The 18,197-nt window shown below is 43.5% G+C and overlaps 2 protein-coding genes and 3 non-coding genes across 15 annotated transcripts in view; 4 read left to right on the top strand and 1 right to left on the bottom strand.

Moving 5' to 3' along the window:
* The first annotated feature begins 245 nt into the window (after positions 1 to 245).
* tmem253 (transmembrane protein 253) lies at positions 246 to 3,496 on the top strand. Its single transcript, XM_070971922.1, has 6 exons — positions 246 to 407; positions 503 to 613; positions 713 to 769; positions 857 to 967; positions 1,167 to 1,313; positions 3,470 to 3,496. The coding sequence occupies exons 1-6, from the start codon at positions 246 to 248 to the stop codon at positions 3,494 to 3,496; spliced, it is 615 nt and encodes a 204-aa protein (XP_070828023.1).
* A 530-nt stretch (positions 3,497 to 4,026) lies between these two features.
* Positions 4,027 to 18,197, bottom strand: part of frmd4a (FERM domain containing 4A) — a 105,244-nt gene continuing 91,073 nt past the window's right edge. For 6 of the 11 annotated variants that reach the window (XM_070971651.1, XM_070971652.1, XM_070971650.1 and 3 more), the window contains exons 12-24: positions 17,946 to 18,021; positions 16,842 to 16,984; positions 15,932 to 16,073; positions 14,032 to 14,165; positions 13,817 to 13,939; positions 12,172 to 12,403; positions 11,935 to 11,991; positions 11,568 to 11,805; positions 11,202 to 11,360; positions 10,686 to 11,018; positions 9,992 to 10,575; positions 8,596 to 8,698; positions 4,027 to 7,470 (exon numbers count right to left, since the gene is read on the bottom strand). In XM_070971651.1, the coding sequence (XP_070827752.1) occupies positions 7,368 to 7,470; positions 8,596 to 8,698; positions 9,992 to 10,575; positions 10,686 to 11,018; positions 11,202 to 11,360; positions 11,568 to 11,805; positions 11,935 to 11,991; positions 12,172 to 12,403; positions 13,817 to 13,939; positions 14,032 to 14,165; positions 15,932 to 16,073; positions 16,842 to 16,984; positions 17,946 to 18,021 (2,427 nt within the window). In that variant the 3' untranslated portion in view covers positions 4,027 to 7,367. Of the gene's footprint in view, positions 7,471 to 8,021; positions 8,094 to 8,595; positions 8,699 to 9,991; positions 10,576 to 10,685; positions 11,019 to 11,201; positions 11,361 to 11,567; positions 11,806 to 11,934; positions 11,992 to 12,171; positions 12,404 to 13,816; positions 13,940 to 14,031; positions 14,166 to 15,931; positions 16,074 to 16,841; positions 16,985 to 17,944; positions 18,022 to 18,197 lie in introns of all 11 variants that reach the window. The other 5 variants (XM_070971649.1, XM_070971645.1, XM_070971654.1 and 2 more) reach the window with 4 other exon arrangements.
* On the top strand, positions 8,964 to 9,036 carry trnam-cau (transfer RNA methionine (anticodon CAU)). Its single transcript has one exon. It is a non-coding gene; the product is annotated as a tRNA-Met (tRNA).
* trnam-cau (transfer RNA methionine (anticodon CAU)) lies at positions 9,167 to 9,239 on the top strand. Its single transcript has one exon. It is a non-coding gene; the product is annotated as a tRNA-Met (tRNA).
* Positions 9,370 to 9,442, top strand: trnam-cau (transfer RNA methionine (anticodon CAU)). The gene has a single exon. It is a non-coding gene; the product is annotated as a tRNA-Met (tRNA).

Genomic DNA, 18,197 nt, shown 5'->3' with positions numbered 1-18,197 from the left:
CTAACGCTCTACACCGAGCAGCAGCAGCAGCAGCAGCAATGAGAAAAACTGTTTAAATGTTTCCTTTTTCAGCTAGATGGCCTTTGCTGCTGGTATGAGGTCGTGTGGATAAGTGAGTTAAAGCTTTACAACATTTGAGGAAGGTAAGCGGTCAAAGACTGAATCAAAGGTGTGTGTGTGTGTGTGTGTGTGTGTTTTAAACATCGACTTTGTTTTTCTGTAAGTTACTTTTTCTTTCACGACAGATGGCGCAGAACATGTTTCAGGAGGGGTTGTACCATGTGTTTTTTAAAGAGACGCCCTCAACCCGCCCACTGACCCAGGTTAGCAGTAATGGGGAGCTAATCGATGCCAGGATTCCTCGTTGGTTTGGGACTGTGGTGAACACCAGACTTTTAGTCGCTGGGGTGAGGCGCTCCTTTCTTGTTCTTGTCCGAACCATTGGTTGACATAGTTTTTTAAGTTTTTAAAGTGTCAGCCTGCTGCCTGTGTTTCCCCTCAGGTGGTGCAGATCCTCAGTGCCTTAGCTTGCACACTAACCACAGTCACTCATGCATGTGTGAGGTATAACTGCTCTATCTCCATGACAACTCCAGTGTGGTCAAGCCTATTTGTGAGTCCACATCTGCTTCGACAGATATACACTCAGTGCAAGTCTTTTAAAGGGAATGAGAGAGTCAAATACTGGCTCATGACTGTTGTGTTGTTACAGTACATGGCTGCTGGCTGTCTGGCGATAGAGGTGCAGAGGAAAGCTAGTAAATTTAAGGTAAATGCTTTAAGTAATTATGTCTCATATGGCTCTTTTGCTTATGTTATCTGCTGGCTCTCTTAATTTTGCATTGATCACGAACAGATCATCACTCTGATGGGTCTGAACGTCTGCAGTCTGCTGCTTGGCTTCTCTGCTCTCCTGGCCAACAGCCTCAGCTCCACACAGCCGGTCGTACTCGGCACAAACCAACAGGTAATCCTGAGATCTGTAGATACAGTTTTACATTCAGATATAACGCTGAGACTGTGTGAAGACCGTTCTGTTTCCTAACTTTTCTCATGAAAAGCTTGTTTTAACTTGTAGTTTTATATACTGATTGTATAGAAATAAAATGTGAGTCCTGTGAGTCAGCTGTCCTCCGCACTCTTCTCCATTAACTCCTTCTCACTAGCGTGTTGGTGCATACGTTGCAAAGGGGAGCGCCATAGCATTTTCTCTAAAGTGTTTTCTGGCGTCAATCTACATACTTTTCCTGTCCTGGAGAGGCCTACGTCGCTACAGTCCTCGCCATGTTCAGACCTACAGCCGCCTCTCAGAGGTAAATGCTGCAGAAAAGCCTGAACACAAGACAGACATTGGTTTACCCTTAACTTGGCTGCTTTGGTTGATTCTGATTCAGTGGATTGCGCTTTTGGGTTTAACTCATTTTTTGTGATGATGATGATGATGATGCTGTGGATGATGGCATGTTTTATGGGAGGAAATACAAATTAATAAATCAGAGATATCAAATTCAAAAAGCACCAACAGTCCAGATTATTATAAATTGTTGGATTTAATAAAATCTGATCGAATGGTTTCTTCCTGTTTTTGGGACAGGATCCAGAGGAAACCAACCAACAACTGGAACAAGTGGAATTCAATCTGTGAACCTCAAAGCTCTGAAATGACACACTCCTGCTTGCTCAGCATTTTGTAAACTCAAGTTACTGTTGTTGATCAGGGTCTGTCCTGCCATGAACAGCTTATGCAATCCTGACTGGGGAAATTGTTTTAGACATTGTGAAATTATGTCATGTCACCTGACCGATGGCTCAATATCACTTCTCCTTTGGGAGTCCCAAAAACTTGAATTTCACTTTCCCTAAACAAAGTGCAAAGTTAAAACATCCCAAAAAATAAACAGCATGTTAAACAAGCAATGATGCGAACAACATGCATAAATGGATTATTAAGCAAAGCTAAATCAATGCATGTTTTAACAGCTGAGAAACTCTCATTATTTCATAGAACATTTGTAAAACTGCTGATAGTTTTCATGACTTTCAAAGATGCTGCTCTGTGATCAGCACTAGAGGGCAGCATTGCCAGTGATTTGACATGTTTTACAGTCTGATCTCCAAATCAACTTCCTCTGTTGGGTGTTAGAGGATGAAATTGCTTCTCTTCAGTTACCAAATATAAAGATTGGAATAAGCAAGAGTTCACTTCACTGCAGTGTTTTAATTAGCAAAGTGTCTGATGAAGTCTTACATATGCACATGCCACACCTGGTGGTCATCCACAACCACTGCTGAAGTTCCATGGGTACACCTGAGTTCTTCACGTTCCAAAAATATTCAGATGTCTCAATAGGCCATAAAGAAACTGACACACGTGCCTGTATTAATTTAGCAATTACAAAACGTTTGTAGTTGTGTCCCCAAGCTAAACAATTGAATAATACAGAGATATACGATGTAGAACAAACAACATTAAAAGATAGTTTCATCAAAAATAGAGTAAAGCAAGTCTGTCTATGCACTAACTGTACTGTAGCTATGAGGATATACTGTATATTGTACATCGGGTATGGGATGGATACATACATAACACTATATCTCACTCTTGTACTGAGTGATGTTGTAATGCCTGTAATAAAATCATTGAAGCTGTGTGTGGTAATCTCCTCTTCTACATGTAAACATTGTCAATCCTCCTGCGTGAAAAAAACATAATGATGTGTAGATTGTGAATTCAATGTTATAACCTAATGATCACTGAGTGTAAATAAATGTTCTGTTGACTGATCCTATTTTTCAGGGCAGATATTTATGTCCCTCACTCACGTTTACCTTTACACTAACCTCAACCTCAGCCTAATACTAACCTTAACCCTAAAACCAAGACCCAGGCCTAAAACAGTGCCTTTATAATAAAATGGCACAGTGATGAAAAAATGTCCTCATTTTATGGTCGAAAACTAAAACTGGTCCTCACAAAGATAGCTGTACAAGAGTACACAGAGTACAGACACAGTGAGGGGTGTGGTGTGTTTGAGTCTTTAAAAGGATGGAGGATTTCATTAAGAACATAAAGCAAGGTCATACACTACTCCTATAGGAAGCAAACATACACGCAATGCGCACACACACACACACACACACACACACACACACACACACACACACACACACACAGACACACAGACAAACAGACTTGTGCGACTGAAAAAAATCACAGAGGAGCTAGTTTCTCACGGCATGTCTGGCTAACAGCTTCCAGCTGTTGCCTGGTTGTGAGAGCTGCTATGGGAACACAATGAGTACAAAGACGAACATGGGATTCATTAGTGAATGGACACAGACGGAGACTAAAAGAAGCAGGATGATGAGGCTGTGTGTCTGCTCACAGAAACAGACAGCTGATTACTCTGGTAGAAACTGCTTTTCTATGCGGTTAAGTATCACAACTACTGTTTGCGTGTGCTTGCAGGCTGTGCAGCTAGTGTTGCACAAATGATCCATTTGCTCAGATGTCTGCGTATCCTGCCAGTACACTTCAGCGGTTCCATGTTGCATTTACAGGAAGAAAGATTGTTCGGTATGATCTGAGCTGGCAGCCAACCATGTGACATAGTGGCAAGTCAAAAATGGTAAAATGTGTGGAAAAACCTGCCACGATGCATTTGTGCCGCTGTTTAATCTTGTGCTCTGCTGCTGGGTGATGAGTAATATCTTTTATCTTTGGAGCGTTTCTTCCTTTTGAATCCACAGGAAATCCTCCTTCTCCTTCTCTTAGAGGCCAGAGTGTAAGAGGGAAGTGACTGAGGCCTGGATGTGATGACAAGAGTGCGAGTGTGTCCGGAGGAGTGACTACATGAGGGGATTCCCTTTGATAAGTCTGACTGATACTCGGACCTTTCAGCAGAAGGGCCTGGAGGGATTTGATGTGAGCCACCTGGAAGTGACTAAAGGACTTCATGTTTTTGATTTTAAAAACTGGAAGAGAAAAAAACAAACAAAAAAAAAAAAACAGACAAAGGCATAATCTTGAGAACATTCATCAATAATTTATTTTTCTTTCTCTGAAGAACCGCCACGGCTTCTCACCTTGAAAATTCATCATCAATGTCCAACAACACAGTTTTGAAAAATGTAAAGTTACTATACAAATTTTTAATAGAAAAAAGAATAAATTAACTGTGGAATTCAGTTATTATTTTTTTTTTTTTTAGCGATTCCACATTTTTTCTACAACACCTTTAATGTATTGTTACAGTTGAACAGAACTGATAAAATCAAGTTACATGCTCTATTGTCTGGTAGGGGAAGTGTTCTACTATTAAACTGTCTGTTAAAATAAGCTTCATTTTCCACATCTGGTATTGAATCTATTGATAACAATGAAGAGATGTCTAGATCCTACGTGACAAAGCAGTAACTGGTCATTTTGTAGCACCTGAAGGGGTTGTTACAATGTCAGAACTAAAAAAACAAAACAAACAAAAAAAACAAAACAAAAAAACAATACTGGTTCATATAAAATGGAACATTGTTAAAACAATGAGCGTGAATGTTAAAAACCCCACAAAACCTTACAGTGCCCCTCCGTACATACAGGAAAAGACTGATAAAAGAGTTAGTTCATTTCTCTTGAAGTATTACAAAAACCTCATACATTTCTATGGAGCACAGAGAATATGGTATGTTTGAAGCTACAGAGGGAGGGCGTCACACTTCTTCACATCGGGCTCAGAGATTACCACAAGGTCATAATGGGACATTCTTGGGGCAAGGACACACTATGGACCATGACGTGCTAATGCTAGCATACAGAAGTCGGATTCAGAATGTCTTTGTGGTCTTTGTCTTTCAGAGGATCTGCAGGGCATGCAGGGGATTGTGTCTTTAGCATATAGAAGCTGGGCAAAGACTTTGAAACTTGTACTTTAATAAGTGACTTGGAAATGCAAGGGTAATTAATTCAGATGAGATGGTAACCAGGGAGTGCTGGTTCCAGTCCTGGATAAGACTGATCAATTCTGACCAGGCATGGGTGGACAACTCTTGGAGAACCAACCATGCAGGGAGTGGGCTAACCCTTCAGATGACATGCAGTGCATAAAGGAAAGGCAGCACTGTGGGGGACAGGGTGAGTTACGTTCCATTCCTCCCATGCCATACAGCACGTTAAACCTTTTATCCAGACACAATGGTGCTACAAGACTGAAAAAAACACTTGCCTCTATCACTGAGATGTAGAATTTGTCATAATCTTAGCAAAATGAACACCTGACTACTTCATTGCAACAATGAAATGAAAATCCAACATAAGCTCTGGTTAGGGGAAGATGAGGGAGACTGATCCAGGGACAGCTAAACCATGCAGAGTTTTACTTCCTTCATACAAAACCAGGTGTGCTTTTCTAACCCTTTTCTGGAGATCTGATTGTTGATTCTGATGAGTGAGAAAACTGTGACTATGGCTCTTCTTCTGCCCCAACAGAGGGGTAGTCATTATCGTCAACCTGAAATTGTCCACGTACTAATGAAAAGAGCACCACATCGGTGGGTCTTCACTTACCTCTTCTGCACTTTGATGCAACTCATTCTTAAAATGTCGAGAGTGGAAAATGAGAACACACAAATTGTAGGTCCAGCCCTCATAAACGCTGTTGTGCTTTTCAAAGTATGTTAGTAATTCATACTACACATGATGCCAAATCATAGAGAAGCCTGTCGAGTGTCTTCCGGTGACTCTGGGGATTTACTGTTGGGACATGAAGGGGTTTGAAGCTTGTTTCAGTGTTAAATTACAGTAAAAAATGTAAAGCACCAACATGTTTGGCACTGATAAACTTGCACTCATGCGTGCCCATAATATGAGGTGTTGTGACAGCCATTGTGTACGTTCTAGCCTGCACTGAGAGTTCAGACTGTCTGCGTTCAGTCAGGATGCTCCTGTGACGCTGAAGAGACGGACCAAACGATGAGAAAACAGTGCTACAAAAAGGGACAGACAGATACTCAGCATGGTGTGAACTAGCAAGAGCCAAGACCAAAGGAGAAGAAGAGACACAAGTGATAAAAAAAGATAATTCACTGTAGAGATTCATCACTGAACAGCCTCAATATCAAACACACGTAACGCCAACAGATGTCAACAGCCAGTCATCTTTAACTTTCGGGAGTGAAAGTGAAAAATGTGAAAAGGTGGAATCAGAATGTCTTAGTACTGATCACAATGCACCATGTGGCCAAACGAACTGCTGTGGACAGAGAAATCTTGTCAAGACTGAAGACATTAAATAAATATGAATGATGAAGTCACTGAAATAAGCATAGATTAATGCCAAACCCAATAACCACAAATCCAACCTCTCCCTATGATGCACTGATAACTCTTTACTCCAAGCATCACAAGGCAGAGAACATGGCCAAAGGCCTGCTTCAATTCACTCTGTAGATTCAAACCAGTTCATATACTTGTAGAATGTTTGTTATTGCTATAGTCCTCATCAATGTCCCAGATAGAGTCCCATGAACCATCCTGATATCGTCACTGTGAATTCACTCTCATACAGCTGCAGTTACTGTTCTGCATGGGCACCAGCCCAGGGACCCTGGTGTGACCAGTCAATCCAGTTGTTGTCTTTGGTTGTGGGTTAAACTGAGAGGAGTTGAATTTGTCATCTAAATGTTTGTTAATCCAGATTCTTATTTCTATATATTTTTTTGAAGTCTGTGTCGTCTTCTCTTTCTATAAATATGCAGGGAGAAATAAACCAAAAAAGACAAACACTGATGGGAATAATGAAATCCAGCACTGTTCATTCGGTATGGAAATGTTTTTTTAACTGGTGGCTCAAATCCAGCAGGTATCCTCTGATCGGGCGGCAGTGCACTGGAGTTGGTAAGGTTGGGGGACCAAAGATGAGATATGAAACAGATCCTGGAATAGCCGACATTGGCTCTGTTGAGTTTGAGCTGTATGTTTGATATCGTTCTGTGCTCCATCCCCCATTGACCAACTGCGTGTGTGCTGAAGGTGAGTGAAGAACGGGCTCTGTGGTGCTGTAGAGCAACAGTTCACCAGCTGAGGTGGCATTTCTCAGTCTGGCCTGTGAAATCAGCTCTTATCAGAGCCCAGCGAGCGTGTCCCTGTCCAGCTGAGCTGTGACAGAGGGGTATAATAAAGAGGTGGCGGGATGGATGGAGGGCATAACTTGGGGAGAAGGGAGGCTCATGTTCAGTCCGCCGGTCCGGTCAGGGCAGGGTTTTTGTGGGGCCTTAAGGATGAGGTTGTTGGTTGTCGATGGGTAGTAATGAGGGACAGTGGACAGGCAGTAGGAGAGGTCAATGGGACTGTTTCTAGCCCCTGTAAGAAGGTCTCAGACCAGGGTTCCAGGTTTGGCCTTGTCGTGTCCGTACCACTGCACATCTGCCAGTTCTGAACACAGGGGGCTGCTGAGAAAACAGCTGTCACTGAAAGACCTGCAGAGGAGAACACAAGACCATGATAAGACTTCAGAGAAGAGGTAGATTAGTTAATACTATCATTTACATATATTCAAGTGTTTATCTGCTCCTGAGATTGATCGTTTGTTAGGGAATGTTCTCTGTAAGAACACATACAGCAGATGGTTAAGTATTTCTAGTAAATCCTGTAAGGAATTAGCCACAGTGTCAGTGTCAGACCACAGAGCAGAGCACATGCAGAGATCAGATACAGATACAGCCAGAGAAAGAGTACATGACACAGATACCTCCACCGTCAAAGGGCAAGAAGTAGTGCACATTCCCCATTATCAGCCCCCACAGTTGATGTAAGTGACGAATAAACATGTTGCATCAGTGCTTAGACTTTTTGACCTGTATACTAACAGACCTCTATGAATAACAGTCTGATTGTGAGTAAATTTGGCACTGCTGTCACACTGTATTTTTGTGTCAGGGTAGTTTTCCCTCTGTTATGCTTCTGCTGTGTTTTCCCAACAGTACACTGTAGTTTTAGACCACTGACAGGCCGAGACCACAGACAGTACCTCTATGCGTCAGAGCTGGGCTGAGGGGGAGACTGACAGACGTCCTCAGTAGGAGAGCTGTCTGCTGTGCCTCTAAACCAGGAGAGAGGACACACACACAACGAGACGAGGGTTAGTACAGACAGAAAGAGGCGGACGAGAAAGAAATGACAAATATTAGGGAATAAGAGAATTTTCCACAACAAAAAAGGTGATCAGAGGGTGTGAGAGATGACAGGAAAAACAGTGAAGACACAAGGAGCAAAGATGCAGTGAGTGAAACATTAACACAAACAGCAGAACAGAATGAAAAGAGTGACATCATTTGACTATGAGTACGAAAAAAGGTTTCAAAATAGAAGCTGAGATCACATAAAAATCATTCTTCGGGATTAGTTCAACAATGAAAACAATACGAGCTGACACATTACAGCAGTCAGTCAAAGCTCTTGAAGAGGTTAGAAGTTGAAGTGAGGTTTGGATAAAGACTGAAAGAAGAAGCTGAGAAGCCAAGATGCACTTTGTGCTAAATTTATGTCAATTTATATTCAAACACCTTGTCACCCAGATCTGCTGCTGAGTGTGTGCCTCTTACCCGCTCTGCCAGTTGAGGATGTGCTGTGGGCTACAAGGGGGTGTGGGGGTGGTTGCGTGTTCACTGGAGGGCGTCATACTCCTCTGGCTGTGAGGGGATGCAGCTATGGGGAAAACTGACAGTTAGTCACGCTAAATGACACCACAAACAAATACACAAACACAGAGATGCCTGGAGATACACGCACGCGCACACATGCACGCGCGCGCACACACACACACAAACACAGACACACACACAAATAGAGGCTACACTGAGGTGAGCAGCAAAGGAATTTCAACTATGCTTCACACACGGGGTGAGGGGTGTGTGGCCTCAGTGACCATTTGCCTCAGGGGTCGTGTCTAACACAGCGGTGGGAAAAACAGGCCTCGTTGGCGCAGTAGGCAGCGCGTCAGTCTCATAATCTGAAGGTCGTGAGTTCGAGCCTCACACGGGGCATTGTTTTTTTTTTTCTTCCCCTATTTGCTCTCACAAAGTTGTAATTTATCAATCAATAAGCCCAATGTCAATATTTCAAAAAATAGATAAGTCTACACTCTAAATACACACAAGTGAGAGGTCAAGTCATGCCTCGTTGGCGCAGTAGGCAGCGCGTCAGTCTCATAATCTGAAGGTCGTGAGTTCGAGCCTCACACGGGGCATTGCTTTTTTTTTTCTTCCCCTATTTGCTCTCACAAAGTTGTAATTTATCAATCAATAAGCCCAATGTCAATATTTCAAAAAATAGATAAGTCTACACTCTAAATACACACAAGTGAGAGGTCAAGTCATGCCTCGTTGGCGCAGTAGGCAGCGCGTCAGTCTCATAATCTGAAGGTCGTGAGTTCAAGCCTCACACGGGGCAAATTTTTCTGTGATTGCAATTGTTCAAACACTGTTTGGTCTGTTTACCTAGATAAGATGGGACAGTCTAACCCTATGTTTACAGGGTGTTTTGGAAAATGGATATTTTGGCCCCTCCGTTTTCAAAAATAACATCGTGCACACAACATCGTTTTCAAAAATGTTGTCGTTTACATGAACGCGGATAAATACGCCGTCGAGCACATCATAACTATGCCAAAACTATGGGTGTGAGCGTAAACATAGGTCGCTCACATGACGTTAAGTATTCAGTCACATGTTGTGACGTTTCGGAACCTAAAACACCGTTTAACTCAGTTTACATGCCAACAAATAGCCAGTGTTTTCAGAAAATCTCCACTTTGGCCGAAGTTTTTAAAAATGATCGTTTTCCCTGAAAAAAAACTCTGTTTGCGTGTAAACGTGAGGCCAAACCGCATGAAAACATGTGCGTTTTCCCTAAGTGTAAATGGGGTCTAAGCGTTCATCTAGAAAAACCTCATGATGCATCAGATGAGGTGAATGTGAACAAAGAAAAAAGAAAACCCACCTGGCGAGCCTTTGGCGAGTGTCCCTACTCGACTCCCTCGACCATGTCCCAGGGTGCCTTGCTGTGACCCTGTCTCGGAGGAAGTAGATCCTGAATGTGAGTGGCTCCTCTCTTTCAGGCTCCCTGAGGACCTCTGGTACCAGCACCGCAGCTCTTCAGACACTGCGGCCCTCCCCCCTCCTCCGCCTCCACCACCCTCTCGCCCCAGTGATGGAGTCCGTACGATCTGAGAACGTGACGGCGTGAGTCGGCCGCTCCCCTCTCCTCCCTCCTCTCCCCCCCAGGCTTCCTTGTACAGTCCCCCGGCCGTGTAGGAGCTGGAGGTCTTGAACTGGGCCTTCACGCTGTAGTGGCCCTCCTGGTCACTTTCCAGGCTGCGAACCACCACAGGGTTGGGGCTTCCCTCCACATAAAGAGGGTACTCCTTGATGCGGTACTGGGATGAGGGCTGGCTCTGGCTGTGGAGGTAGACTCCGTGGTGTCCCCCTCCCATCCCACCTCCACCTGGGCCTCCACCAGAGCCATTCTTAGCTGCCAGGTTTGGCATGGAGCCAGAGTTGGAGGAACCCAGGTGACCTGCTGACCTGGAGACAGAACAAAGGACAACACATACATCAGTCTCACTATAGAACTGTTAACGTCTTTATGAGTGTACAGTACATACTGCATAAAAAGGAGTTGTGTACACCCTTACCTGTGCCTTTGCCTCTGCCTCTGCCTGGCTTTGGAGGGTGAATCCTCTCCCAGAGTAGAATAGTTGGGGTTGCTGCCGGGGGGTCCACCAGAGGGGTAGTAATGCTCTGAGCTGCTTTGGCTGGTGCAGGATGAGCAGTCGTCCAATGGGTCAGAGCCATTGGAGCTGCGTCCTGGGCCCAGGAAGAAGTCAGGGCTGCCCAGGGTGCCCAGGGTGTGAGGATGTGCATCAGGGTCGGACGCCAACAGTTTGCCCTGGGACTCCAGGCTTGAGCTGCGGTTCCTAAAGTGCTGAGCGAGACTGTGCAGACGTGTGGGACTGATGTCCACTGACCTGTAAGATGCAGAATCACCAAAAATAAAAAAAAAGTTAGTGACTGAGCTAGACCAGATCTACCAAATAAATTGGTGAATTTAATCATTTAGGACCAGGTGATTTTTTTTTGTTGACTAGAAAAGTAGCAGGAAAAGCACCAGTCACCAGAGAGATACAGGAACTGAAGGTATAAAGACTGACCTAGTGGAATGTACATAATGTGGGGTCCTAGTCCTTAGGTCTGGGGTCGATGGCATGCTAGACTGAGAATTCCAGTGGGGGAGGCTCCTGATGGGGCTGCTCTGTAGAGAGTTGCTACCACCTGCTTCTGCACTGCCAGAGCTTGGGAAACGCCTGTGACTTGACAAAAAAGCAAGGAAAATAAGCAGAACTTAGAATACATGTTAATACACATACTGATATTGGACACATTTGAGGTGACTAAATAAACAATATCTTAAATTTTCTTGTTGCTGTGCAAAGCTCAAAGTCATTCTTAGGCTGATACATACAGTAATCTAAAGTAGCTCTATTTTAAAGGCCTAATTAAGATTAACTCCCTCATACCTTGAGTGAGAGGAGCGTTTCTTGACTTTTTCATAAGGCTCATCCAGTGACGATTCACTCCACATCTTGGGTTTGATGGGAGATTTATCGTAGTCAGAGCGTGTGTAGTGTAGGTGGCGCAGGCCATCCAGGGACTGTGGTGGAGGGGGTCGACTGTGAGATGGTGGTCGAGGAGGGAGGCCCTTGTGAGGCGATGCTACTGGAGAGAAGGTAGGGGTACCTGTAACTTGAGAATCATCTGAAACAGAGCAATCATTGGATCAAGTTAGAGCACTTAAGATGAATCATTATCATGAGCCTCAAAGTCACAAGTATCAGCAAGTTATCACTAGGATCTTCGGAAGTAATGTGAATGATAGAGACTCACCGTCATCCAAGACCAGTGCGTCAGATAATGAACTGTCTTCAGAACCAATATTAGCCTCTATAAGATAAGAAAAAGACAACGACAAGAGGTTAAAGATGGGAACGATGGGACTGAAATCTTAAAGCATTGTTTACAACTGTTCCATATCTTGCTTAACAGAGCTTGAGAAGAATACTGCTGTGTGTGGTGGCATCTATAGCTAATAGAAATGAAGAGATAAGAAGAGTATATTGGTACCCTCTATGATAAGCGACGCCCTCTGCGTAGGCTTCTTGCCAGAGCGGACCCGGTACTCATTGATAGAGTTCTCAATTTCCTGGAGCTTCTTCAGTGCGTTCAGATAAGAAGTCTTCCTCTGTTTCTTCAGCTTCTTACTGTTCACATGAGGATCGCTGGCAAGACGCCTGGCTGCCTCTGTAATCTGGGACTGAATAGCAAACTCCCGCTCCAAACGTTCTAGCTCCTCTTCCTGGGATAAGCACACAAACACACATACAAACATGAGCGCAAATTCTGAGTAACACCAGCACAATGATACTGTACTCACTCAGTTTTAGCAACAGAAATCTACAAGCAATCCAAAAATAACAGGGCTTAGTTAGCAGACATGTATTCAGTCTGCAACTCTCCCATGCAACGTATTTGGTGAGACACACACACACACACACACACGCACGCGCACACGCACACGCACACACACATACACACACACACACACACACAAATACACAAAGCCTTGCCAGAGAAAACACACTGCGGAAATAATTCATCTGTGTTGCAGCCCTGCACTTTCTCACCACTGGATACTCTCTATTGAGAAACTCGGTCCCCCAATAATAACAACTCTCCATCAATCCATCCTCCCCTCCTCCACACTTTTCCTGAGATTTGTGAAACAGAGACTATTACGTGAACCAAGTAAAACATACTGTAATGCTGCAAAAGAGATTCCATACATGTTTACTGACCTACAAAATATGTATCTGGACACCACAATGTAAAGTATACTGTTGTGAATGTGAATATAGACAAGGAAATGAACTCATGGCAATCCTCACACACTGTGTACAGCGTGCATGCACAATGTGTACACTCAGAGAAGAGACAGAGTGATGATGTATTCACTTGGGTCAACAGATTACTGGACTACCTCAGATGTGAGGAATCCCTCTCTCTAGTAATCCCTTCATACTCCTGCCAGAGCAGCTTCTGTTTCTCTGTGCGTGTGTGAGTTAGTTTAAGGTGTTCAGTCTAAATTAAGAAACATTTTCTGCTTGCAAGGCAGTTTTGTGATATTGTGTCCCTGGATTCTTTTCAAAGCATACAACCTCAGCGACACACACCCACCCACACACTTTGCACACAAAAAGGCGCACACAATCCTACTATCACCACTTCCTGTGGCGAAAATGCTGCCAGACTATTTTTAGAAGTTCTGCTGCTCTGGAAAATCTACCCGTGGCACAAAAAGACAGCGAGGCAAAGATGCAGTATTACTACTTTCACAAGGTCTAAGATGTCTCAAGACCGTGCCTTTTCACTGTTCTCTGTTTCCTTTAATCACTTAACAAATACATAGGCATCAGTTAACTTATCATTACAGTGTGTCAGCCACCATCCCAACCATAATGTGACTATTAAGTGTTTGGTTTGAAATAAAGCAAACTGCACTTGATCTTTACTGTATAAATACCAGTTTTGTGTGTCCATAAATGGATCATTAACACCTGGCTCAAAATGTCATAAACACTTGACTAACTATGTGACTGCTACTTATGGTATCACGCATTTGTTTCAAACACTGACACCACTAGGTGACCTCCTGTTTTGTTTTTGGGTATGATAAAGTGCTACTGAGGAGAACAGGGAGTTGAAGCTTTACCTCTCCCTTAGGAAGAATTTTCTGCTCGTCCAGTTTGAAGGCGGTTCCGATTTTCCGTCTCACTGTGGGTGGCTCCTCTCCTGGATCCAGTGGGTATTCTTTAGGAAGCTTTCCTGTCAGCTCCTAGGAAAAGGGGACAAGGAAATTAAAATTAGAAAGAAAGTGCTAAAAAGTATTCATTTCAAAATATGTGCTAAATCTGTGTTTTCTCATACCGCCTCTCTGATGCAGATGCTCTTGAGTTCCTCTAGTCTCTGTTTTAGTGTTTCCTCCAGTGCATCCTGCCTTGCCCTCAGTGCTGCCAGCATGTCCTTTTTAGCTGTCTGGGAGCTGTCCGATTCCTGAGAGCCTGCAGGGTACAGACAACACATAACATGAGGACAGGAGTCAGGGGCATGTGTGTGTGTTTAGAGTTGTGAGGGCTTCTATTGAGGTAGACAGCGGAAAGGAGGTAAAAACTGTGCGTGCACCTGTGAGCCACGCAGGATGTTTACAGGGAAGTGAATGGAACATTTCGATAAGGAAACTGAGTTTCAGTGGTGTGCTTGTGCGAGTGTAAGTGTTTCAAGAAGGGGGCAGCTCAGGACAAAGTCTGTGACGCACAATCTCAGAGGCCCTGAAATGGTGCCATTCTTGTTTGCAACATGCCTTGTTGAAAACAACACATACACTCTCCCCCCACACACACATTCTGTTTCTCTCAGTTGTGACACTATGTGGTTCACTGTGAAACACAGCAACAATACAAAACTAACCACTGCTTAAACAGTTGTGGCAGAAAGAAACATTAAATGGCTCTCTGCTATTACAAGATATACAATATCTAAATTCAATGTTTCTATACCTTCTGTTTTGCAGGTGCACACATCCTAGCAGTGCCCATCAAGCTGTTCTTACTGCTACAATATATTCCATTAGGTGTGTTACTGATGTTCTGTGGCGCCTCAACTGCAGTGATGAAGGATTTCATATTTATCAGAAAAACTAGATCTGGCTATTTGTACAGCCACAGTCATAAAGAGACGTGTTTGCTGTGGTGGAGAGGGGAAGTGCATGGATGTGACATCACAGCGCCTGTGACATGTCTATGTTGCTGGGTAGAGATGTCCTCCGGTCAGGAGTGGATCATGAAATAACACTGACACCAAGGAGACAAGTGACAAGACACAGACAGATAAGACAGAGGCACCCTGTATGATATAGGGAGGGGGTGGAACTTAAGAGGAACAAAGAGGAGATAAAAGGGAGATTAGGAGAATAGGAATGGATAGATGAAGAGACAAAGGGAAGAGAGGTTAAGAAAAAAACAGCTGAACAGGAAGATGAGCTATGCAGAGACCAAATGAGCAGAGCATGCATGACATTGTTACTGAAAGAGAGTAGTGTTCTTTCCTGTAAACAGTAACTGATTCAATGAGGGGTGCTGGACTCGAAATAGCACACAAATGCTTGCCTCTTCAATCATAAATGAAGCTTTTTTGGTCAGGTGCGCATCATCTTCTCAGTGAATAATGCAGTAGTAGCTAACCAGGTTACACTATGTGTGTTTCTATTCAGCTGAATTACTGCACCCACTTTCCTTTAAATCGTTTAAAAGGCATTTTCCTCTAAATTCTAAAATCGGTTAATTACAAATCTTTGTGTCACACTTGTTACTTGTTCAACATAGATAAGAGTCAATTTAATGGCTGTTGCAAAGTCATTCACTGATCTGCTGCCCCTTTCATTCCCTCACCCACTAAATTTAGAGGGGCCAGAGGCCTCTGGAGGATGAGTCTGTGTGACATGGAGGGTGGGAGTGGTGTTCTATACATAAAGAAAGACAGTGTGTGTGTGTGTGTATGTATAGTGTGAGAACATTCAGCACAGAATCATTGGCCTCTTTCCAGAAGCAGCTGCTTCTGTCTGCCCAGTTGTCAATGACACTCACAAAGATGACACACACATCTCACACTTTCTTTCCCCTATAGTCTTCTTCTCTCTCGAGCACGCTCACACACACACACACACACACACACACACACACACACACACACACACACACACACACACACACACACACACACACACACACACACACACACACACACACACACACACTGATTACATACTGACCTGAGGAGAGCAGACTGCCACTGCTGCCACTTATAATTTTGCCCTTGCTGCCCATGTTGGCCAGTTTGGATGTCTTCAAAGTTCCTGTTTCTGTGAGGTCTATGGCGATCTCACTCAAACTCCGTGCTGCATGGATCTTCGACTGCATTGACAAAAAAGGAGAAGGCTTGTCAAAGCACATCATTAAGCATTTTAACCTAACAAAAACTGACCTCCCGCGCACTGCCCCCAACTGGCCCCCAAACGTCATTGTTTGCATAGCCTTATATAAATTGTTCAACAATAAAATCCATCGTAGCTAGAACATTCCACCGTTTTGCAACAGAAAGCTAATGCTTCTGTCTTTGCATTATCATTTTGTACGCTCCTGACGCATGTTGATGACATCATTACGTTACATGCTGTGCAAAATGAGGAGATGTGCGGTGGTGCAGTAAAGTGGTGCCAGTGGAGCAGAGAAGCAGGTCGATGGTTCATGTCACAGAGAGAGTACGAGAAACAGATATGGTGTAAAAATGAACATAGTGTCGGTTGAGAATTATCTTCTACATTTCTTCATTTAGAATTGCTTTGGATTCAATATGTTTTGTGTGTTTATATATTCAAATTTGATGAAAAAACTTCTGATTTTTGCATTTCTTTTTTATATTTCTGACACAATTTCAATACTTCTAGCAATTTTTACAATTAATTGACTTGCATAAAATTTTCCTTAGGTTGCTTTGGTTACAGATTTTAGGGATATGAAGCGTCTAAAGGCACTCAAGAAATGACAGCACAATAAGCAAAAATACCAGTGTAGGCAGTGGCAGATCATTTCTCTGACTGACCATGCTTGCTCACGTTGTGTACATTTCTAATCATGTCTGTGGTCTGTGGTATGGGTGTGTATCTGGTGGTCTCGACTGACCTTGCTTTGCTTGCGGTCCAGGTAGAACTGGTGTTGGCTGATGGCCATGGCCCAGATGGACTTGATGAGGGCAGGACAGGCGTACCACGTGTGCACAGCGATGCCACTGTGACCAAACGTCCTCCTTGTCACCGACGCCCTACAGTAGGAGCGGACACAAAGCCTCCTTATATACACTGAATACAAAAGATGGCTACACCACCATGTAAACCATGTAAAAACTCCCACCCCACTACTCCACCACTACCACTGCCACCAAAAATAGTAGAGACTTGAGAGAGCAAACCTGATAAAAACCTTTTTTTTTTTTGCACAGCCACACACGTTGTTCCCCATTGTTGACTCATCCTTTTTTAAACACATATCTGTAGCTGACCAGCTCACCCTAATGACAGCTTCCTTTAAAGAAAACACCACTGCTCTCTGTTTCACCCTGTCTGTCTCTTCTTTCTCCCATTCCCTCCCTCTCTCTGTCTGTAGAATAACACTCCACATATATAGCCATGTTGAATAAACACAAGAGAGGTCACTTCCTCCACAAAACAGCTATCGTGCAGCCATCTATCTTTCTGTGGTCAACTGTCAAGGGTTCACCCTGTGCGTCTGTGAGAGAGCACATGCATTTGTGCATGCATGCAGCTGCACAAATGTGTTAATAATCAGCCTATCAATCTGTGTCAGGCTCCACCGGGACATCCCCAATATCTCGCTCTATTGCCAAGACAAATGCTGCAACCATTACTGAATTAGATTCCAATCTCTCCCTTCCTGGACTGTACCACATGTAGTATGAATCTTAACACATTCACATACGGCACAGCGGTAATTTACAGTAAAAGCTACTGGAAGGTGACCATGACTGAGGGACAACTGAGGGAAAATTCTACCACTTCTTAACATTAGCTGGAGAAAATTTAACTGCACTAACATTCAGTCACTAAACTGGTATGAGATAATAGCCATCAAATCAATGAAGAGCAGAGTCTATCATGCAATTCCACGCTCAGCTACCTTAAAACACAGATAAACAAACTCTTAACAAAAGCACTAACAAAAGCACTGCAGCAAGATAACACCAGCTTAAAATTGTGATGTAAATTTACCTCCTGGGGTCATGAACTTCGACTGAAAACTTCTTCTCTCTGAAGTAGAGATTCTCCAACTGACGCCATTGGAACACCTGAGGTTTAGGAGAAACACACACTCTTCAGGGCTGCTCACACATGGTTTCACATTAAAATCCCCAGTCTTCTACCAAATCTTCTCTTCTCTTCTCTGTATGTTCCAATTTGTTTTTAGAGAAGATGCAATGGATGAGGAAGAGGAGGAAAAAAAAGAAGAAGCTGAGGAAGAAAA

Source organism: Chaetodon trifascialis, chromosome 10, assembly GCF_039877785.1.
Source record: "Chaetodon trifascialis isolate fChaTrf1 chromosome 10, fChaTrf1.hap1, whole genome shotgun sequence".
Lineage (NCBI taxonomy): Eukaryota > Metazoa > Chordata > Actinopteri > Chaetodontiformes > Chaetodontidae > Chaetodon > Chaetodon trifascialis.
Note: the sequence above shows the minus strand (reverse complement) of the source record. Positions and strands in the feature narration are given on the sequence as shown.